The sequence below is a fragment of the Myxine glutinosa genome, chromosome 10, assembly GCF_964187855.1.
Source record: "Myxine glutinosa chromosome 10, kmMyxGlut1.1, whole genome shotgun sequence".
Lineage (NCBI taxonomy): Eukaryota > Metazoa > Chordata > Myxini > Myxiniformes > Myxinidae > Myxine > Myxine glutinosa.
Genome location: NC_136270.1, coordinates 45,503,558 through 45,526,107, shown reverse-complemented (window position 1 = coordinate 45,526,107; position 22,550 = coordinate 45,503,558). Strand labels below are relative to the sequence as shown.

Below are 22,550 nucleotides of genomic sequence, written 5' to 3'. Positions count from 1 at the left end.
TGATGCAGACTATCTCCTGTGGCTGCACCAAGGGCTGCAACACAAACTGCTCGTGTGGGAAGAAGAACATTGCCTGTTATATAGGCTGCCGCTGTCAGGGATCGAAAAGGAAGTGCAGTCACGCGCACTACACTACCACCTTTGACAGCAACAGTGAATCAGAAAGTGATAACTAACAGCACCACAGAAATGCGTCTTCTAATGTTACGTTCACAAACGAAACAATTTAATTCAGGATTGAGCATTTTTAACAATTCTTTGATGTTTTGCCCCCAAAATATGCCTTGATATTGAGATGTAAATGGTTCAGGGAGTAATAACAATTTATTTATGATATATTTGGTTTGTTAGAATTAAGTTTTTCCTTCATCATTGCTCAAGGAACATGGATAAACCATAATGGCTGTTTGTCGCTGAAGGTGCCGTATTCGCGTATAGTTTAGAGCAGGGGTCAGGAACCTTTTTGACTGGGAGAGCCATAAAAGCCAAATATTTCTAAATATATTTCATTGAGAGCCATATAGTATTTTTAACGTATAATAAATTAAATATGTCTTACTTTTAATGTGACTTCTGGTGCTGCATGGTTTTGCTGATGGCCTTGTAGTCTGGTTCATACGTGGTGAGGTTGAGCTTCATGCAGGCGTTGAGGCTTCCATCAGTTAAACGTGAGCGTAGGTTGGTCTTAATGTTCCTCATATGCGAGAATGACTGCTCACATGCATATGTAGAGCCAAACATGGTCAATACGGCAATACTCACACGCTGCATTGTGTGGTATGTCACAGGAAGCTCATTCCAAGTTTTAAGAATCAGCTGGTCTTCAGGTTGAAGATTTTTCATTTCTGTCCACTTGTGTTCCCTCGCCAGCTCTGCTCGCTGTCGCGCAAGACTTTCCAACTCTCCATTAAGTGACTTGAACTTACTCATCCACATGTTTGATGCCTTCAGGTCAGCAACTTCCAGCTCAAAGTCTCCGATAGAGACCCCGGGGATGCATGTCAGGTCGATTTTGTCCACTGCACACTCATGTGGATGAGTGATGAACTTGAAAAGACCAGTGCGCGCACGAAATTCTCCAAAACGTGCTTTGAATGACTGCAGGAGATTGGACGTAAAGCCAGCTAGCTGCTGGAGATCCAGATGTTGAGTGGAGTCACTTGCTAAGCATGCATCTCTAAATTGTTGCAGTCTTTCAAAGTGCAGAAGACGACCTGTTTCAATGTCCCTGAGAAAGACTTCCAGCTTGCTTTCAAATGCAAACACTGCTTGTTGAAGGGATGAGATTGTATTTCCAATACCTTGCATTTTCACATTGAGCTGGTTCAGATGGCCAGTTATGTCCACGAGATAGTGAAACTGCAGGAGCCAGTCAGTGTTGTCTAGCTCAGGATGCTTGACGCCTTTCATTTCAAGAAAAGTCCGGATTTCACTCAGGCAAGCTGCAAAACGGCTGAGCACCTTCCCCCTTGACAACCAACGCACGTTGCTGTGTAAAAGCAGACCGGGATAATGATTCCCAACTTCTTCTAACAGAGCTTTAAACTGGCGATCATTTAAAGCTCGGGCAACAATAAAGTTGACCACTCGAATGACCAGCGACATCACCTCACCAAGCTCCTGGCCACACGTCTGAGCGCAAAGCGCCTCCTGGTGCAGGATGCAATGAAAACTTAGGATGGCTCTCTTTTCATGTTCACGGAGAAGCGCTACAAATCCTTTGTTCTTCCCCAACATACAGGGTGCACCATCAGTACAGACAGAAATAAGTTTATCCATCGGTAGTTTTTTTTCTTTAGCAAACTCCATGAAAGACGTGAATAAATCCTCTCCTCTTGTTGTCCCTTTCATTGGCAAAACAGCCAAGCTTTCCTCACGCAGTGTGTCACCTGCAGCATACCTGGCAATTATACTGCACTGAGATAGATGGCTAACGTCTGTTGACTCATCTAACGCGAGAGAAAAGTATGTCCCGGCGTTTATGTCCTTAATTTGTGTTTCCTCGACTTGATTTGCCATCATGATGCTACGATCGTGCACAGTTCTTGCTGACAGGGGCATGTCTTTTATTCGTTTGATTATCTTGTCTTTATTTGGGAAGTCATCAAACAGTTCATTGGCCACATCAAGCATGAATGTTTTGGCATACTCACCATCTGTGAATGGCTTTCCATTCCTTACTATTGCCAAAGCACCCACAAAGCTAGCGGAATTCCCGTCACCTTGCTTGGTCCACACACGTAGTTGCTGCTGACTCGTCTGCACTCTCCGCTGTAGCTCCTCGCATGCCCTTTTCCTGCTGTCCCCCGCTGGATATTTCGATGCAAATGAAGCATGGTGCGTATCGAAGTGCCGCTTTATATTTGACCGTTTCATCGATGCAATTTTATCATTGCATATTAGACATACCGCAGATCCTGCTCTCTCACCAAATGCAAATTCCTCTGTCCACGCAGCCTGGAATGCACGGTAATCATCGTCTTTTTTTCTTTTCGCCATCTTTTCCGTTACAAGGGTTGAAGCGGATAAACTAGTTGGCTATCTGATAAAATTGATTTCTTCACCTTTACAATGACGCGGACATGCTCGCGAGCCATTGGTTCCCGACCCGACCCACGGGTGACCCGTGAAATTTATCTTCAAAACTAATTTCTGTTTACTTTAAAATGACACAGTATTATTAAGAAATATTACATGTATTTAAAAAAAAAAAATTTTCAACTCAAAATTGTCTGGGAGCCATATGCCGTCACCGGAAGAGCCATATATGGCTCGCGAGCCATAGGTTCCCGACCGCTGGTTTAGAGGCTTCCTACAGATTTCCAGTAGCTTGTTGATAAGGTTGTCCATATACATTTTGTTCCTATATGTATATATATATATATATATATATATATATATATATATATATATATATATATAGATATGATTTTTGGCAGCAAACCTTTTACAGCATGCCGTGTCTGTTTTTCAAAAAAAAAAAAATTGGTTTGGCCCCTTGGGTAACGTGTTTAAGTGGTTGCATGAGTGCAGCTGTTGACCCTGACGTAGAATGACCTCCAAAGTTAGACTTTTATCAAATCGGGTTGCCACTAACACTCAACTGCCACAACACAAGAAGCAATCGAATGTTTCATAATGTTGTTAAGGTTTTGTTGCATTGTTTGTGATCATCCTTTCACACCTGGGTGGTGGTTCTCTGAGGTAAAATAGTCCTTCAAGTTCTACTCTTACCAAATCGGCATCAGCATCATCAAATGCCCCATAAGTTAGGTTTTACTGGAATATATGGATTGATGATGGACGTTTTATATTTCACAATGCCATGAATATAAATGACCATCCCTGACGTAACATGGCCGCCAAAAATCCACCTTTATTGAAGTGAATAATATCAGTGAATGGCCCTCTGTTTAAGTTTTGCGACAATGTATGGATTGTCCGAGGGTTGCTTCACGTATTTTTTTTTCCTGTTGGCGATGGATTAAATCGTCAATTAAAGCAATCATCGTTGGAGTGAGCACAACCCTCCACTCCATGTGGGTGCCAGATGCGGAATGATGGGAAGCCGACAGCACTGCTCGCAGTTCAATTTATTTATTTATTTTTCAATCCACTACCCTGAAACTTGTCTGACATGATATAAGAGTTGCTGGTTTATTGCTTTCTGTGGAATGCAAAGCACCAAATGGAATTTAAACACTAATTCATACATGTGGATCAATGATTGGGCGGCGGCTTTCATAAGGAAAATTCCCTATCTCCGTGACGTGCCTGTAATCGGAGCTCACCAAGTATCATAAAAGGCTTTTCTATCCTCTGGAAAGGTAAGACCTCGGGTGGACGTTTTAAACTTGAAAAGTAAGCTCTTCGGATCAATTTCCTCCTTTATGTTGAATGCGTGAATAAAATCCACTGAACCTGCGGCACGCAAATCTCTCCTCATGGATTAATAGTGTGATCTTTTCACTGACCTTACACATGGCCTAACGATCGTAGCATCGGAAACTAGGAACGATCCTTCGACGTGTACTCGTCGTGTATTCCTGTTTGCGTGGCTCTTCAAGGGGTGACTTACTTCCTTTTTTGGGGGTGGGGAATCATGGTGGGTCATTATGAAGGTTTTTGGAATCCTCAATCATATTAGTGAATTTAAAAAAAAAAATTGCAAACAGTTTGGAAAAGTCAACATAAATTGAACAAGTTTTGTGAATATAATAATGTCCCAACAAGTTATTTTTACATTTTTGTTGTTGTGTTTGTGGTTTTTTTTGTTTAAAATAAATGAATTGTTAATCTCCTAGTTTAGAGGGTCAATTCCCTTGCCTTCAATTCTCATGTATACAGAGATCAGGAAGCAATCGTCGTTGGAGCGAGCACAACCCTCCGCTCCATTGTACGACAACCCTTATGAGCCGCTGCGACAGAATGGAGTGTTCCCTCAGCTGATGGAGGAGGTGGCCGTTCAGGCACATGACGGTTCTAGTGACGCAGCAGGCCGCATGGCCCACGGTCACACGGCACAGACGTCTCGGGAGAGTCACCTGCCACAGGACGACGAGAGGCCGCCGGATGAGTACGAGGAGCCCTGGGAGTGGAAGCGTGCCCCTTTCTCAAAGGCTTTAGGTTTGTCTTGTAATATTTGGATGTGTTGAACTCTTTTTTTCTTTTTTTTTATTTGTTATTTTTTCCCTTTAATATTACCTCCGCCACCGAAGGTGGATGTAGGTTATGTTTTCACACCTGTCTGTCTGTGTTTTTGTCTGTGTACAGGATATCTCAAAAAGTTGTTGCCGGATTAGACAAAAAATTGGCGGATAGGTTGGGTGTGTGACAAGGACGAAATGATTAGATTTTGGTGAAAATCCCGATCCGGATGCTAGAATTTTAAAAGTGATTCTTCACCATTGAGCAACAGGGCCGAAAACGATACATAGCATGATATCTCAAGTTATGGACGGATTTGGAGGAAATTTGGTAGACCGGTTGGGTGTGCGACAAGGGCGAATCTATTTGATTTTAGTGAAGATGATGCTTCGGATGTATTGTTTATGTAAAATTCTACTGTCTTGGCCATTTGTTGACAATCTTCCGTTTCCTTTCATTCGCAGTCCAGCTGGAATCTGGCTCTGAGCGTGCCGTCCGTTCTGCCGGAGACGATGATCGCCGCTTGTGTCGACCATGTCACCTTGGGCCTCCGTTGGGCCTCAAAGGTCCACCCGGCATCAACGCTGAACACTTCACACCCATCGGAGAGAAAATCGATCCCAACCTTCCTCTTGAAAGTCAAGTGTTAGTTTGTTTCCTGAACCTTTTGACTTTTTGCAGAACATGCATTGTTGTGAGTTGCAAAGTACCGTATTTGTTTCTGGAGTGAATGGTTGGACTTTTAACATTGCACATTAACCTGTGACATGGGTTGGCCTGTTTGGCATTCCGATCCAAGCACTTGGCTCATGAGGCTGCAATCTCAGGTTTGCATCTCATAAACTGTTGATTTGTTCATAGTACATGCATTTATTTGTGATTTATGTAAAAGTGCAATGCATGATCCCTCTTAATGTAACCTGTCCGATCATGTGATGCATGTACAAGCTCCTCTTTGATTGCGAGAAACTTTGATTCCGTTGAAGCTTTGCTTGTTTGAATTTTATTTCCAGGTGGTATCATGGAGCAATTAGCCGTGCCGATGCTGAAAACTTGCTCCGGCTCTGCAAAGAATCGAGCTACCTTGTACGAAATAGCGAGACGAGCAAAAATGAGTATTCGCTGTCTCTTAAGTAAGTAGTTGTGTCACCACAGCATCAATGGCACATTGCATCAAACAAATCCACTATTTGTCACAAACGGTTGGATGGTTCATTGGATACTTTGTTTAATTTGTCCCAATTACGCAGAAAACATCCTTTGCCCATTATTATTTTTCTTTTTTGTATACAACACATGGCTGCAGATGGTATAATTTGCCGGAGAGTGCAGCTGTGCCTTTGACGCAGTGCCCCCTGTAGGTTAGATTTAGTTGGTTAGTTGGAATTTGTTCATGGTGCCGGCTATAGCTTGCACACACTTCAAGAAGGACACCGTGATCTCTTCAACGGCCCAGTTTAACGTCAGTTTAACGTCCATCCGAGGGCCGGCACATACATCGATCACAGTACCTGCGAAACACCCTGACGACAGTTTACAGCCGGGTCGGGATTCAAACACTGGCTGGACAGCTCAAAGGTGACTATGCATACCTCTATGTCTAGGCCATCCTGCCAGCGCACAGCTCTTAGCTGATGACATGCACTTTTGTGGGCCGTGCTGTTTGATGTGCCTTTGGCCTCTGCCCAGAGCACTCGATAATACTTTGTGTGTGTCATTGATTGTTAACTCCATATGCGGTTTTCAGAAGGTGAAATGGAGCCCCCCCCCCCCCCCCCCCCACCCACAACCACCCCTTACAGGTCTCGAAGTATCCACCTCTGTTTCAGGATGGGATCATGATTCATGGACCAGTTTGTGAAGTTTTCTTATTGTCAAAGTTTTGTTCCGAGGGCTCTTTTGAGGATGGTCACCGAGCTTCGGACCGCTTCCAACTGCAGTTTGTTTGTCATAATATTCATTGCCATGCTTTTAAAGATCTCTGTGAGGTTCTTTTTTCCCAATGCTCAAATAATCGCTGGTACCATTTTGGCGCTCTTCAGCTTCTAGGATATTTTCACTTTATTTTTGAGGTCCTGGTATTTGGTCATTTTCTTGTTTTCTGTGTTGTTTAGACCAAAATCGCTCGGTTCTGAAACCTCAATTAGCATTGCTTTCTTTTCCTTTTTTGTATCTGAGTACGGTCTGTTCCGGCTATCCGGCATTTTTTCCCCTTCAAAAAGGGGACCGAAAAACAACAACAACAACAACAACCACGGTCCCCGAAAAAGGCCAACCCCCGTTTGCGGGGAAAAAATGGCCTCTAAAGGTGTTTGTTTTTTTTTGTTTTTTTTTTCTGAGTACGGTCTGTTCGCAATGCTTTATTTTCTACTAGTGAGGTACCCTTGCTTTGCACGGGTAGGAGGCCATAAGCAAACAGACAATGCAGAAACGGTGAATGCAAAAGCATGAAACCAATAAATTCCACATTCCTGTGACACCTTCAGTCGCACATCAGACATGGACAGCAGGTTCGTGAAAGACTTAGGTAAAAAAACGACGAATGGGAAACCATGGAACCAATAAATTCCACATTCCTGTGCCACCAGTAGTCGAACATCAAGCATGGACAGCAGGTTCGTGAAGGACTTCCACGAAAAACGTACCTGTTTGAATGGTTCTACACCCAGTCAATGGCGAATCTGCATATGGCGATCGGCGAATGTCACGGTTAGAAAGTAGAAACCGTCACGGCATTTGGTCTTCACTTGAACTCAATATCTCTATTTTCATTCGAAACAGCATAACTCCAATCACAAATTAAATAACAATATTAAAAAATTAACTTTTACCAACATTTGTGACAAACAAATATTTAAATCCGGATGTGAAGTAGTTCCGTACGGTTGGGTGAATACATTTACGAATTCAAAATCGTAATTGCATTCACTCGATTCCAAACGTTATTCCAATCATAAATTGATACTTTAACAAAATACTGTTTTAAATGACGGTTTGTGTTGAGATATTATCAAAGCAGCTCATTGCCGTCATCTGTCCACTTCCGGATTTGCGGCAGGTTGGTATCGAGTTAATTTCCGATTGACTCAGTCCTGCCGTTTTCTTAAAGCCGTTGGTGTAGTGTCCTTGGTCTTGGGCATTTATTATGACTCGTTCTCCATCCCAGTTGAGCTGCCCTCTTCTTAGCCATTCCAATGATCCTGCTTTGTCTACTCCCAATCTGTCCAACTTTTTTTTTTCTTTTCTTTTTTTTCTTTTTTATACCTTCCTTCTCTTTTATCGTTTTCCTAGTCATATATCTGTTGATATTTCGTTTTATATTTTTCTTTCTTCCTTTTTGCAATTTTTGGGGCTGTTTAGTCATTGTTAATTTGGTTTATTGTCTGACATCTTTCATTTGCACCTGTCTTTAGAAATGTTTTGCTCGGTGGGTTAGGGATACCTTCTCTGGTTTATTACCTTCGCAAAAGCGGAAGGTTATGTTTTGATCGCTGTGTATTTATTTGTATGTCTGTGTGTGTGTGTGTATGTTATTCGCATAACTCAAAAAGTATTCAACCGAATTGCATGAAATTTGGTGGGATGATTGGTTATTATACGGGACACATTTGATTAGATTTTGGGAGCAATCGGGTCAAAGGTCAAGGTCAAGGTCACGAAAAGGTCAAAATCGTATTTTTGTTGTTCTGTTCCCTACACTCCCATGCCAAGTACAGAACAGTAGCTGCGGCGAAGGTATGCGCTCTACCGAGTGCCCGTTCTAGTTGTCTATGTGTTTGTTTACAAATTGGATTCGGTTGTCTGTTGCACTTTTTGTCCGGCCAATCCTGCAGTTGTCATTCTATGTTGCACACTGCGTCAAACCTCCTTCTCATCTCGGCAGGTACCATTAATTTTTCTCGGCAGGTCAGGATGCATTAATTGTTGTCAAGCATTTTGTGGAAGGTGAGGAGTTTCCTTGTTTTGCTCCAGTTTATTGATTTCTGATTGTGACCAGTTTATTATTCCGCAGCTGTACTGGAATACTGGTACTGCGAGCTGGTTTATTGCTTTGATTTTGTTCCTTGGAGAAAGGTATGTTTTCAGGATCAGACTTGTTCTACATAGGTATTCTTTGCTAATTATTTTATGCATTTGTTTGTCACATATTTGGTGGCGCTCTTCTACTCTGATGTATTTGTGATGCTTCCTTGTCTGGCTCCTGTATTGTTGTATTTGTGTCAATTTTTATGTTGTCCGTTTTTGTTGGTCTACCTTGTATGATTGTGACTTGGCACACCTATCCAGGCCAAATTCCATTTGAATGTCGTCGGAGTACTATTTCACTAATTTGAGTTGTTCTGCCAGGTGGTGTTGGCTTAGTTGGCTTAGCCTGGTGTTGGCTTAGCGGTTAGGGTGCCGGCTTGGGATCCTAGGATCCTGGGTTCGAATCCCGGTCGATCGCTGAATTAACGCCAGGGGGTTGACTCAGCCTGTCATCCTTCCGAGGCTGGCAAATTGAGTACCAGCTTGCTGGGATGAATGATCACGGTATATACCCCGATTTAGAATAGGTACACCGTATCCCTTCGCATCGTAAGAGCATGACCAAGGGTTGGCGTCAGGAAGGGAATCCGGCCATAAAAACATTGCCTCAAACAGGGAACCATGATTGTCATGGGGCCCGCAAGGCTAACCCCCGCTCTAGCGGGGGAAATGGCCTTAAAACGATCATTCATTCATATTTCTGCCAATTTTTCATCATTTCGTGCAAAGAGATTTAAATTATCCATGTAAAGTGGATATGTTACCTTTTTTTGTCTCTTTGGACATTGTCTTATTTGATGTCAGGGGTTATCCAGGTCCTTGCTCATTAATGAGGTTTCTCAGTGGGTCCAGGGCCAGGAAAAACAGGCTGTTTCCCTGGAAGATTCCTCGACATAACTTTACTGCTGGTATTTCGATCTTTCCCTCCGAGTGTTGGAATATCAATGTGGTATTCCAAAGCTCCATTGTTGTCTCTATCAGTTTGATTATTTGGGGTTTATCTTGTGCATTTGCATGCATTGTATCATCCATGAATATGGGACACCATCAAAAGCTTTTTTGTCATCTATCCATGCCGTGGTAATTTTGTTCAAATTGTGTTGAAATTTTCGAGTGTGGCTTTGTTTAGTCAGAAGTAGTCTATCATTCCGTATCTTCATCATTTGTGTGTGTGCATGTGTGCGCTCTTTGCCAGTCGACGTGACTGCATTATTCATCCTTGTTTTTTTTTGCCAGGACAATGCTCAGGAAGAATTTTTTTTCAAAATATCCCTCTGGGCTTTCACCTGCGTCGGTAAACGAAATTGAATGAATGAACATCGAGTCTTTGAGTTTTATTAATGATGGTGCATGTGTCACTGTGTCAGAGTTTGTTAGCTTCATCCTCGTTCTGCTGGTTTTAAGATTTCCTGAAGATAAATTGACCCTCCTGTTTTTTATATTAAATAATCCTTCTCAGCTTGAGCCTATTATATATGCTCTATGGCTGACTAACTCCAGAACCGTCCCTGCGGTATGTTTTTTTTGTTTGTTTTTTTTCTTTTCTTCTTCTTCTTCTTCTTCCGGCTGTTAAAAACAAAAACATTCTCTGTTATCCTGATGTCAATTCTGCTGTGATGCTTAAAGGAACAGTGCAGGAACATATTGAATGCTGTTTGGTGATGTGCACATGGCTATGCTCACAGCACTCGACTGAGGGTTTAACACAACGTTGACAGGTGAAGGGAATGATCTTAACTAAGCTTGTTACCCCCGGTAACGCAGCGCCTGGACAGCTTGGTGTAAAATACCGAAAGGAGCCAAGAGTGAGCTTGAATCGTATGGATTTTGCTGTTGTCATGGCAACAAACAGTGTTGCTCTATCTGCTGCTCTTTGTTTTTGGCTTTGAGCCACTGAGCCTCTCAGTGGCAGAGTGGGTAAAGTTGTGTTACATTACTCTCACCGGTGTGATTTTGATTCTCATGGTTACTCACGATGGAAATTTCTGCACCCTGTGACTGGGTGGCCACCTGTTGGGGAACGGTTCCTAGCCTCGAGAAACATTCACAACTGGTCGTGATCACTGTGACGCTCCTGTCCAGTGTGTGGGCTTAACCAACATCACCTGCCTTTGATGATGAAGTTTTGCTTGACTACATACTGGTTAAGTGCTAGTTTTGAATGATTTGGTAAAAAAATTTAAAGTTGAAACGTGTTCATCGCATTTCAAGGGTTGGCAAGGTATGCCCACTTGCCTTTGAGCTGCCTAGCATGGGTGTGAATCCCGACGCATCTATAAACTGTCATCCTGGTGTTTCGCAGGCATGGGGATTCATCAATACATGTGCCATCCGTCGGAAGGACCTCGAGCAATAGGATGTGTCTGCCAGCCTACATTTTATATTACTAGGGCATGCCCGTACTATATCTATATCTAAAATTATATCCCCCCACTCTATTTACATGAAATGGTTTGGTCCAAAGCGAACGGCTTGCGAGTACGGTGACAATCCCCCCCCCCCCCCCCCCCTCTATTTACATGAAATGGTTTGGTCCAAAGCGAACGGCTTGCGGAGTTTGGTAAAGAAATCGCCATAGCATGCACAAACGCGCAGGAAAGCGAAAGAATCGCAAATTAGTTTTAATTAGTTTTAAAACATCGTTTAACGCCAACATAGCGGCAACATAGTTTGCCAACGTGAAATAAATGAATACGCTCCCAAATGTGCCGTCCGAGGCAGAGTCTGTTCGCCACGTTCGGCACACGTGATAGCTCGCTGCTCTCTGATTGGTTGAATCGTTTTTTGGACATAGCTCCGTAACTACTTCTCCGATTAATATGAAACCTTGAAAAGGCACATCCTCGGGTCCCCAGCAATATACCTGGCAAGTTTCAAGTATATCGGACCCGTGGTTGTCGAGAAACAGCGGTCACAGACAAACATACATACAAACATACATACAAACATACAAACATACACACAGAGATTACTGGAATTATAGATAGATAAATTCCAAAGTGAACCGCTTCCTTTGGACACGGGTGCGATTTTCCTCTTTTGCGTCCTGATCGTTCCTTGTTCTAGTTCTTCCACGAGCATCGTCATTGTATGAAGAAGTCAGCGGACTTCTTGTGTATGGATGGCCCGGACATTCCATTGGCTCAAAAAAATCTACAAATGTAAAACTTGTAAACTTGTAAATTACCTACCAGTGTTCTACAGAGGATTTCCCATCCAATAACACTGATTAAACTTTGGGAAAGCATCGGTTACATGGAAAAATGAGACCCAAAAGTGCTCATTTGTCATTATTGGTTTAAACATGAATCGACTGCATTTTATAATTTGAAGGTGCAAAATATTTTATTAGCTTGAAAGTATTCTACGAAAAGGATGCACAACTGATGACGTCATTGGTCACGTGGTTCGGCCGCCATATTTTTTTTAGCACAAAAGCCTTAAAGACCATTAAAAACACGTCCTGGCAGGGGTCTGCAATCTCTGATTGATCTTTCTTATTTTAAAATGTTTTTATTACTTGTACAAAAAAGGAAATGGGGTAATTTGGCATATGGGGTTAACTTGAATGGTCTGGTAGTGGCACTTGGTTGTGTGGGGATGAAGGTTTTTGACCCAAGAATGCGTGACCTGTGAATATTCTAAGAGCTATGTTAAACTAGGTGTGGCTGATGTTTCGAACGTTAGCCCTTCATCAGAGCACATCCTTTTCAGCAAAACTTAATTGTTATTCTTTTGTGTATTACTGACTTACATCCGGGATATCGGCCACTATTCGTTTCTCATGGCAATGAATGTATTGTAATCAAATTTTGATTGATAAACTCTGTCATCTCTCCATTGCAAACTGACAGATCTCTATAGCAACGACCGGTATTATTCATTTAAGATTGCTATCCCACTTGATTGAAATTCAGAGTTTTCTTTCACATAGAGAAACGAGGTGAACTGTGCACAATGACATTTTTGTTTTTCACTTTACCTCCTCCAGGAGCAGTCAAGGATTCATGCACATGAAGCTGACACGTTCCAAGGATGGCTTGTACGTCCTTGGCCAAAACAGTCCTCCGTTTTCTGCCATCCCGGAGGTGATCCACCATTACACGAGTCGCAAGCTGCCCATCAAGGGTGCGGAGCACCTCTCTCTATTATACCCTGTACCGGTGCGGACACTCTGAGTCCACTCTAACCCAACAGGGTGACGATCCTCATAGTTCAGTGCTGCGGTTAAAATCGACCCCAAGTCATTTTCCCCTTCACCTGTTCAGAGGAACTTGGACCTGTCATTGGCCAAGGTCTTGAATCCAATCGGCACTACTTATGTCAGTTAAGTTGAGCGAAGGTGCACCGCCAACCCAGAACCATGTTTGGATGTTAATTTGCACATGTCAGTGCGAATCAGCTACTTCCGCTGTAGCTTTGTTCGGCAGGTCTCGACACCATGGCCTACATGTGCCATTTTGTTGTCCCAAGCGGTTTGGGGAGTTGACGCAAATCACGGTTCGCCCTCTTACTTGTTTGACTTCGCTTGCACAACTGGAAGCACCTTTTGGGCTCGAACATTCCATGCCGCTTTACCCTGATCTCTTCTTTTCTCTTGGAGATGAGAGGGGAGAGTGTGTGAGTGTAGAGTGTGCGAGTGTTGCCAAAGTTCTTTCCCATTGTTGTTTTTTATTTTTTATTTTTGGTGGGTATTGTGCTTGAGGAGGAATCGTTATGTCGTGATGTAAGACTCATCTCCTTGCAGGTGTGGTTCTCTACTCGTGCCACACTTTCAGATTTTCCGTGTTAAATTGGGAGATGCCAAAGGAAAACGCTTCCATCATTACTACTCAGTTCAAAATATTTAATGAAATGTTGTTTTTTTTGTTACATGGCACAGCATCCGCACCACGATGCTTCCGCAACAAACGATGGCCAATCGGTTATTTTTTATTATTGCCTTTTTAAAATATTTTCCTTCCAGCTTGTGCTGTGAGATACGGACAGCATCCCAAACCTTCCAAATCCTTAACGTTTTATTCGCAATGATTTTTAGCTCTCGTCATGAACGTGTTTTTGTCTACCCTTTACCTCTCGTACCCGTTTATTCAAGTGTCATGTTGTTCAAACCAAACACCAAACTGTGTGGCTTTTACTCCCAAATAATTTCTTTTTCTTTGAACTTTTCGATAAATTCTGTAAAATGTTTGTTTTTTTCCCCCTCCCTGTAACTTCCTGCTGTTTCTTGCACTCCTATCCCAGCAGGTTGCATCATCTTGGTTTCAGTTTTATCTTGTTTTCACCAAAGCAATGTTGAGACTTCACGTCGATTTGGAATTATCCAAACCGTGCAATTTGGTATTATCTTCTTATTGCGCGGGAGCGGAGTGTTGACGCATTCTCGTTTGCCTACACGAGCCTGAGTGGCGTTCAGTGTGTGATAACAAGTGATGGCAAAGAAAAAAAGAAAAAGGGAAGCGTGCGTTTTACGATACCAAGCTTGTCTGTTGGACTTGTCCATTTGAGACACCGTGAAACAGGGTCTGCCGTGCATGTCGCGACATGTTTTGACCAAACTATTTTTGCTTATTCCCAAATCGTGAAACAGCCTGGATCTGAAGCGTCCAACAAACGGTCCATCCCATGCTTGTCGGTCCGTCGTGACAAAAGCACACCTCATCCATTTTCGGTTAAAACCTTTAAATGCCTGTTATCATTTTGTATGTAGATTTTTATCTAAAATTCAAAACTTGATATTGTCAATGAAATGATCTATTAACTGCTGTGGCTATTTCATAGTTTAGCTACGTTAAACAATATATGGGTTTGGAAGGGGGGGTTGTAGGGTGGGGGTGCCAGGGTAGAAATATGGCAGATGTATATCCACGTGTTTTTGTATTTGCACTCTGTACAGTAAGTTAAACGTTTTCAGGGGTTAATGCTTGCCAATAACCTTAATTTTGGCAAGAACCATAGATCTGTAATTGTAACAATAAAGCAATACAAACGGTTTGACGGTTTTTATTTATTTATTTATGTTACTATTGCTAGAAAACCCAACACTGAGAGAGTGGCGTGTACAGTGCGCATAGCAACCGCTCTTGTAATCCTGGTGCATTGTGTGAAATTCTCTAGGTTGGAAAGGAGTGGCTGAGCATGTACCCCTGCAGGCCTGACTCTCATGCCTCATCGGCCGGGCGTTGGCACGACATTGTGATGTCTTGCATTCCTGTGATGGGAACGCAAGTTTGGAGTGAGTTTTCAAGTTAACAGTTATTTAGTGGTTTCACCATATTATCCTAACGGCAATAATCATTGCATAACTTACTAACGAGTGCTTCGATTCGAAGCGAGATGGCGTTCATCGAAACATTCGGTCTTGATTCACAATTCTTTTGTGTATTCACTCTTCCCCCTTTTTTTTTTTCTTTTTTTTTTTTTCCGCTCTTCCCCTTTGTATTCCCAGACTGTGATAATAATAATAATAATAATTCATTTATTTTGTATAGCGCTTTTCCAGAAGCCCAAAGGCGCTTTGACAGAGTGGAAAACATAATGCATAACAATACATGAAAACAACAATTGCAAAAAGACAAGAATCAAGAAAACAAACAGCAGCGATATACGGCATATATATTAGACAAGAATCAAAAAGACAAGACAAGAATCAATAGGGAAATATTTAAAGCAAAAGGAGGGAGAAGGAGAAGAGATAGTCAGGGGTTAAATGCTGTGGGTTGAATGTTGAATGCAGCGTTGAACAGGTGGGTCTTTAGTGATGTTTTGAATGTGGTGAGTGAGGAGGAGTCTCTGATGGTGTGAGGTAGTGAGTTCCAGAGGGTGGGAGCAGCGATGGAGAAGGCCCTGTCCCCCCAGGATCTGAATTTGGTCCGGATGGAGGGGGTCAGGAGGTTGGTACCAGCAGAGCGGAGGTTGCGGGTGGGAGTGTGTCTGGAGAGGAGGTCAGCCAGGTAGGATGGGACCAGGTTATGGAGGGCTTTGTATGTCAAGAGGAGGATTTTGTACTGGATTCTCTGGGGGATGGGGAGCCAGTGAAGCTTGTAAAGGACGGGGGTGATGTGGTCACGGGTCCGGGAATGAGTGAGTAGACGGGCAGCGGAGTTCTGAATGTATTGGAGTTTATTGGTGATTTTTGAGGGTGAACCATAGAGGAGGCTATTGCAGTAGTCCAGACGGGAGGTGATGAAGGCGTGGATGAGGGTTTCTGCAGCCGTGGAGGAGAGGGATGAGCGGAGACGGGCAATGTTTTTCAGGTGAAAGAAGGCTGACTTTGTGATCTGTTTAGTGTATTTGTCGAAGGAAAGGGTTTGGTCAAAGATGACGCCAAGATTCCGGATGTGAGGGGAGGTGGATACTGGGATACCGTCGATGTTGAGGGCAAAGTTATGGGTGGATTTTGTGAGCGTTTTTGGGCCAATGATGATTATTTCAGATTTATCACAGTTAAGCTTGAGGAAGTTGATTTGAAGCCAGGATTTTATTTCAGTGATGCAGTTTGTCAGGATAGAGTGGGTGTCGGTGGAGACGGACTTGGTGGAGATGAAAAGCTGGATGTCATCGGCGAAGCAGTGGAATTGGAGACCATGACGGCGGATTAAGTGACCGAGCGGGGACAGGTAAAGGATGAAGAGGAGGGGGCCAAGAACTGAACCTTGGGGGACACCTTGGGGGAGGGGAGCAGTGGGGGATTTGCAGTTATTGATGGAGATGAACTGGCATCTGTCAGAGAGGTATGATTTAATCCAAGAGAGGGCAGTGCCGGTGACGTTAAAGGTGGATTCAAGTCGGGTGAGGAGGATAGTGTGATCGATGGTGTCAAAGGCAGCGCTGAGGTCGAGGAGGACGAGAATGTTGAGGTTGCCAGCGTCAGAGGAGAGGAGAAGGTCGTTGGTGATTTTGAGGAGAGCAGTTTCAGTACTGTGGTTGGAGCGGAATCCGGATTGGAATGTTTCATACAAGTTATTGGCAGAGAGATGATGTTTGAGTTGAGTGGCTACAGCGCGTTCCAAAACTTTTGACAGAAAGGGTAGGTTGGAGATGGGTCTGAAGTTGTTTAGGGTGTCAGGGTTTAGACCAGGTTTTTTTAGAATGGGGGTAACAGCAGCAATTTTGAGGGAAGGTGGGACGATGCCTGTAGACAGGGAGGAGTTTATTGTTGCAATGATAAGTGGAGAGAGAGCAGGGAGGGAGGCTTTGACAAAGCTGGAGGGGATGGGGTCAAGAGTGCAGGTGGCAGTTTTCATTCCTATGAGGAGTTCAGAGAGGTCAGTAGGAGAGATTGGGGAGAACCGAGACAGGGGATGGCAGGACAAGGGGGGGCAGGTGGTTGGAGGGGGAGCGGGTGCGGCGGTGGTCAAGCTGTTGTAGATGTTGTCAATTTTGCGTTGGAAGAAAGAGAGGAAGGAGATGCAGTTGTCTACTGTGAATGACTGGGTGGTGGTGTTCAGGGGGCGGAGGAGTTTGTTTATTGTCGAGAAGAGTGCTTTTGGGTTTCCGGAGCCAGAGTGGATAATTTGAGAGTAGTAGGCAGAGCGGGCGCGGGAGAGGGCATCTTTGTAGTGTTGTATGTGGTCCTTGTAGGCTTGGGAGTGAACTGTGAGACCCGTTTTATTGCGGAGTCTTTCAAGTTGGCAAGCACGAGTTTTCATCAGGTGGAGTTCAGGGGTAAACCAGGGAGCAGAATGGGTGAAAGAAACTGTTTTGGTTTTTACAGGCGCAAGCTGGTCAAGGCAGGAGGAGAGAGTGTGGTTGTAGTAGTCAGTGAGGTCGGAAGGGGTGTGGAGGTCAATGAAGGGAGAAGTGGACATTTTTTCAGAGAGGGTGGATGAGAATGAGGTAGGTGAAAGAGCGTTTAGCTTACGGAAGTTGATTGTGCGATAATGCCTTGGTGTTGGGGCGGGGATGTTGATGGTCAGAGTGATGGCTAAGTGGTCAGAGAGGGTGAGGTCGGAGCCATAGAGATGGTGCAAATTTAATCCAGTGGAGCAGACAAGGTCCAAAATGTGACCACGGATATGGGTAGGAAAGTCGACATGTTGAGTGAGGTTAAAGCAGGTGAGTAAATCAGTGAAGTCAGTGGTTATTGTGGAGTCAGTGGAGTCCATGTGGATATTGAAATCACCAAGGAGGAGGATTGAGGGGGAGAGGGAACATAGCTGGGTCAGAAAGTAGGAGAAGTCAGACAGGAATGATGGGTGTGGTTTGGGAGGGCGGTAGACGACAGCCATGACTGACTGCGTGTGACCAGAGAGTTTTAAAGCCAGGTGTTCAAATGATGGAGCAAATGAGATGGAGATGAGGTTGGTCTTGATGTCTTGACGGTGGATAACGGCAATTCCACCACCTCGGCCCTCCGAGCGTGGTTTATTGACGTAGGAATATCCATTGGGTGTGGTGAGGTTGAGTGTGTAGTAGTCCAGAGGTTGTTGCCAGGTTTCGGTGAGACAGAGAAAGTCCAGTTTGTTATCCAGGATGTATTCGTTCAGGATGAGGCATTTATTGTTGAGGGACCGGGTGTTGAACAGGGTGAGCTTGATGTTGTTTTGAACAGCAGGGATGAATTCAGGTGATTTAGCCAGGGTTCGTAGGCAAGAGGTGCGATCGTGTGGGTTGCTGTGACCAGGTGCGCTGGGACGAAGAGTGAGAGTGCGCTGAGCCGACCAGAGGACGGGGATGGAGTGACCTGATTGCAAATAAACAAACTTGCGACCGGAGCCACGGTGAATGTACCTGGGTCGTCGGAGGAGTCCATTTGATTTGATGGCAGAGATGCATGATGGGGTGGAGCGGGTATTGAGCAGAAGAAGCCTTGCGGCGGAGTACTTCAGAGCCATGCCAGGCAGGAGCGAAGGGACGAGTACGAGGCCAAGGTCGAGGAGGCAAAGCGGCAATGTTCCTCAAATGTGGATACAAACTTCTGTTAAGCTTTATTTTACAAAAGGGCAAGGCAAAGTGTCATGAAAAATGGGTTATTTCTCGAGTCAAATGACACCTTGCTGTAGTTGAGTAAAACTTTTCATTCCAACAATTTCCCAATAAAAGTTTTCAACTTTAGGGGAAGTAAAGTCAACACTGATGAGATGGAATCCTGGTAAAACTATAAAATCAATATTCCTTTTAATTAATTACTTTAGATTCCCTTTAAAATGAAATCCTTTAAGTAATTTTGGCAATAAGAAATAGTCTCTAAAATCTGCGAGCCATGGGTTCAGCCGGGGGTGCTAAACAGGCCATGATCCGGTTGGTTTGTTTACCCTTCCAATCTGAATCCATGGATTATGTTCATGGGATCCCAAGTTTGAAGCCAATGTTTTGTTGATTTTTTTTTTTTCCCCCATCGTTGTCCTTGTTATTTCCCTTGTTCTTTCTACTGCATGTGATTCATGTTCCAGTTATACCAGGCCCCTTGGATCAATGTTTAAATTTTTTTTAAGGGATTCTGCATTAACAATCATTTAAGATTATAATAATAATAATAATAATAAAGAAGTCTTATATAGCCCCATCAAGCAGAGTAAACGACCCTCATGGTGCTTTACATTATCATGTGAACGCACACACACCGCACACACATACACAAACATACACACACACAGACACGCCTTCACTCTTGCCCTATTCCTCTCCCTCCCCATTCAAAACCCACAGATTACTGGAATGTAAGTGTTTGGTTTTGGAAGCTTGAATTGTTAAATCCTGAATATTGCAAAGCAGCCCTCCCTTTATATAAGGGATCGTTTCTCTGTATGCAGCTTTTACATGGGGACTGAAAATACGTTTCTCAGCTTCTACTGGACGAAATCTGCTGCAAATTTCAGAAGTAAATGCTTTGTACGTCGACGTAATATGTTCCAAATTTCAGCAACATTCGTTTATGCATTCTTGAATTGTATTTAGAAAACCCTCAAAATCACGTTGGTGTCTGTCCGTCCATCCGTCTGCCAAAAATGTGGTGGCGCTCATATCTCAAGGGCTATACATTGAAATTAGCTGACACCTGGAATATACATCGGCCAATAGGTCTAGTTAATGGCTTTCAAAACAATTTCCACCAAAGTGCGATAGTTTTTGCTTTCAAATTAAATATACATAAATAAATATATTCGTATATATATATATATATATATATATATATATATATATATATATATATATATATATATATATATATATATATATACACACACACACTTTATACACATTTAAAATATATATTTTTAATTCTCACGTGTTGGCTGAATGGCCTAATGGATATTTTTTTATTTTTTTTTTTTTTTTTTTTTTGGTATACTGAATCGAGACTCCCAAGCTGGGCATTGTGGGTTCGAATAATGTCTGGGTTGAATATTTTTTTCCCCTTACTTTTGCAAATCTTTTATATCGTCTTGAATAAAATCTTGTACGATGAACAAATGCATTTTGTTCGTATTTAAAATGAATCTTGTGAAAAATGCCAGTGGCATAGAAAACGCCCTTTTATATAAGGGTATGTGCCATGTGGAAAACTATAGAAAAGAAGGGACATTCCATAGCTTATAGAAAATGTTGAACAATAGAAAAGAAGGGACATTCAAAAAAATCTCGTGTGCATGCTGGACTACCCTTGTATTCTGAGGAGGAACCAAGTAATGCTCTAGAAAAGTTCATATGAAGGGGTGCCAATTTGACTCATACACCTGCATGAAGAAGTAAATGTATTTTATTTGCCAGATGTAGGGCACCTCTTTACATGAACTTTTCTACATCATTACTTGGTTCCTCCTCAGAACACAAGGGTAGAACAGCATGCACCCGAGATTTTTTGAATGTCCCTTATTTTGTATTGTATGGCGTTTTCTAAAAGCTATGAAATGCCCCTTATTAGTCCCCTACCGGTGTACACCGGAGGGGACTATAGGTTTGCACGCCGTCCCTCCGTCCGTCAGTCCGTCAGTCCGTCACACAAAGAACAGTTTTCCGGACTCTTTTTCTAAACGCTTAATACTAATGATTTCAAACTTGGCGCATGGTTTCCTCATGATAAGTTACAGATCAAGTTCGAACTTCACGACGTTTCGATCATTTTTGACAAAGTTATGGCACTTTGAACTTTGGGAATACTGATAATTCTGATGATCCTTAACTCAGTGCCATTTAAAGTTTTAATTTCCTTTAAAAAATATTTTCTCTGCAATAATAGGACCGATTGAGATCAAATTTTCACCGTAGGGGGGACTCGGTCTGTATAATATTTTAATGGTAATTATGACGTCACAGGTCACGTGATTCGGCCGCCATATTGTTTTTCGTCAAAACACGAAAACCCCGTTTTCTCTGCAACAGCTGAACAGATCGAGGCCAAACTATGCAGGCAGAATCGCATACCCATGATGAACAAAAAAGTCAGCGAGCATGACGTCATGCATCACATGGTTTCAGAGTTATGACGTTTTAAAGCATGAACCTTTAAAACCGACCTCCTCCCTCATTTTTGATCCAATCAAGGGGAAACTTCACAGATCTGTTCAGCATGTCAATCTACTAAAATGTCCTTTTGGAATTTGCGATAGGGCACGTGGTTTGGCAGATATCGTTAATTAAATGAAAATGTTAAAAAAATGGATATCTTGTTTATTCTAGAGTTCTCCTCAAGCCGCACCGTGCACCCTCAGCCTCATCTCGCGAACGTCAAAAGCGCGACACAGCGCGCGCTTTCGGGAGGGGCGGAGCCAAGCCGAGCAACATATATATACACAAAGAATTAAGTTAAGCACCCCTACACAACGAATTAAGGTAAGCACCCCCTAATATATATTCTTTGTGTATATGTATACATTGGCATATATTCTAAGGTATGTGAGATCAAATAATGATTGGTATGACATTAGCAATTATCCATTGATGAAATTGAGTGATCAAAGTGAAAAAAAGTGATTGGTTGAGTCAGTGATCCGATCACGTGGGTCCTACACACGTTATTGACGCAAAGATCGCTAGAGGTCTTCTCAGAACAATGACTGTACGTTAGAAAACATAAACGTCATCCACACTGTCCGTGATGGACCTATAGCTCCATACTTAAATTGAGGTGAAAATATGCCTAAAATTCCCAAAAAATTGCACCTTAAATTATTCAGAATAAAATATTGAAAACGGCATGATTGTTATGTTTTTATGTGACCATAATATCACTTCTCCAGAAAATATAGCAATATCATGGGTATATTACACTGTTTTGACGACAACAAACTTGTAATGTGCGAGGTTGTAAAAAAACGGGGGGGGTGCTTAACTTAATTCTTTGTGTATATATATATATACACATCGATCATTGATCGTGAACCGGAAAATATAATAAATTACTGATATTTAGCGACTCGAAAGGTTCTTTATCAACAACTTGTTTTCTCGTGCTTCTGCTGACCTGTCTGCAAGGTGTATAAATCGAAGTCCCGAGTGCGAATCACAGGTGAGCCCGTCCTGAGGTAATTAGCGATTGGGAACGATTCAGAACCTGTGGATAAATAACCCTAGGTAATTTCCCCAACAGTTTTCCGGACGACAGACTGCCGGTAGGGGACATGTATTGCAGCGCAATACTCAGAATGCTTGTTTTCTATACTTTACCACATGGCACATACCCTTATATAAACGGGCCTTTTCTAGGCCCCTGGCATTTTACCCAATAATTCAATGAATCGGCGTTCAGTAGTTCAGACTAGTTTTGCACATTAATCATCTATATTATGTAGTTGATCGATATGATATACATATACACATGCATATATATATTGTTGCGGATCTCCCGAAGCCTGTCGACGTACAGAGGGGGGGTTAAACCCCTTTTCCCCCTCGGGTCTTCATGTCCACGAGGCCGAATCGCCACTCCCGCAGCG

At 42.8% G+C, this 22,550-nt stretch overlaps 1 protein-coding gene across 4 annotated transcripts in view; it reads left to right on the top strand.

Annotated features, from left to right (window-relative positions):
- The window catches only part of LOC137414321 (SH2 domain-containing adapter protein F), a 69,395-nt gene that overhangs the window by 26,167 nt on the left and 20,678 nt on the right, over positions 1-22,550 (top strand). For 2 of the 4 annotated variants that reach the window (XM_068099815.2, XM_068099814.2), the window contains exons 3-7: positions 4,348-4,626; positions 5,112-5,292; positions 5,661-5,780; positions 12,665-12,761; positions 14,791-14,908. In XM_068099815.2, coding sequence (XP_067955916.1) covers positions 4,348-4,626; positions 5,112-5,292; positions 5,661-5,780; positions 12,665-12,761; positions 14,791-14,908 — 795 coding nt within the window. Of the gene's footprint in view, positions 1-4,347; positions 4,627-5,111; positions 5,293-5,660; positions 5,781-12,664; positions 12,802-14,790; positions 15,078-19,427; positions 19,749-22,550 lie in introns of those variants that run through there. The other 2 variants (XM_068099813.2, XM_068099816.2) reach the window with 2 other exon arrangements.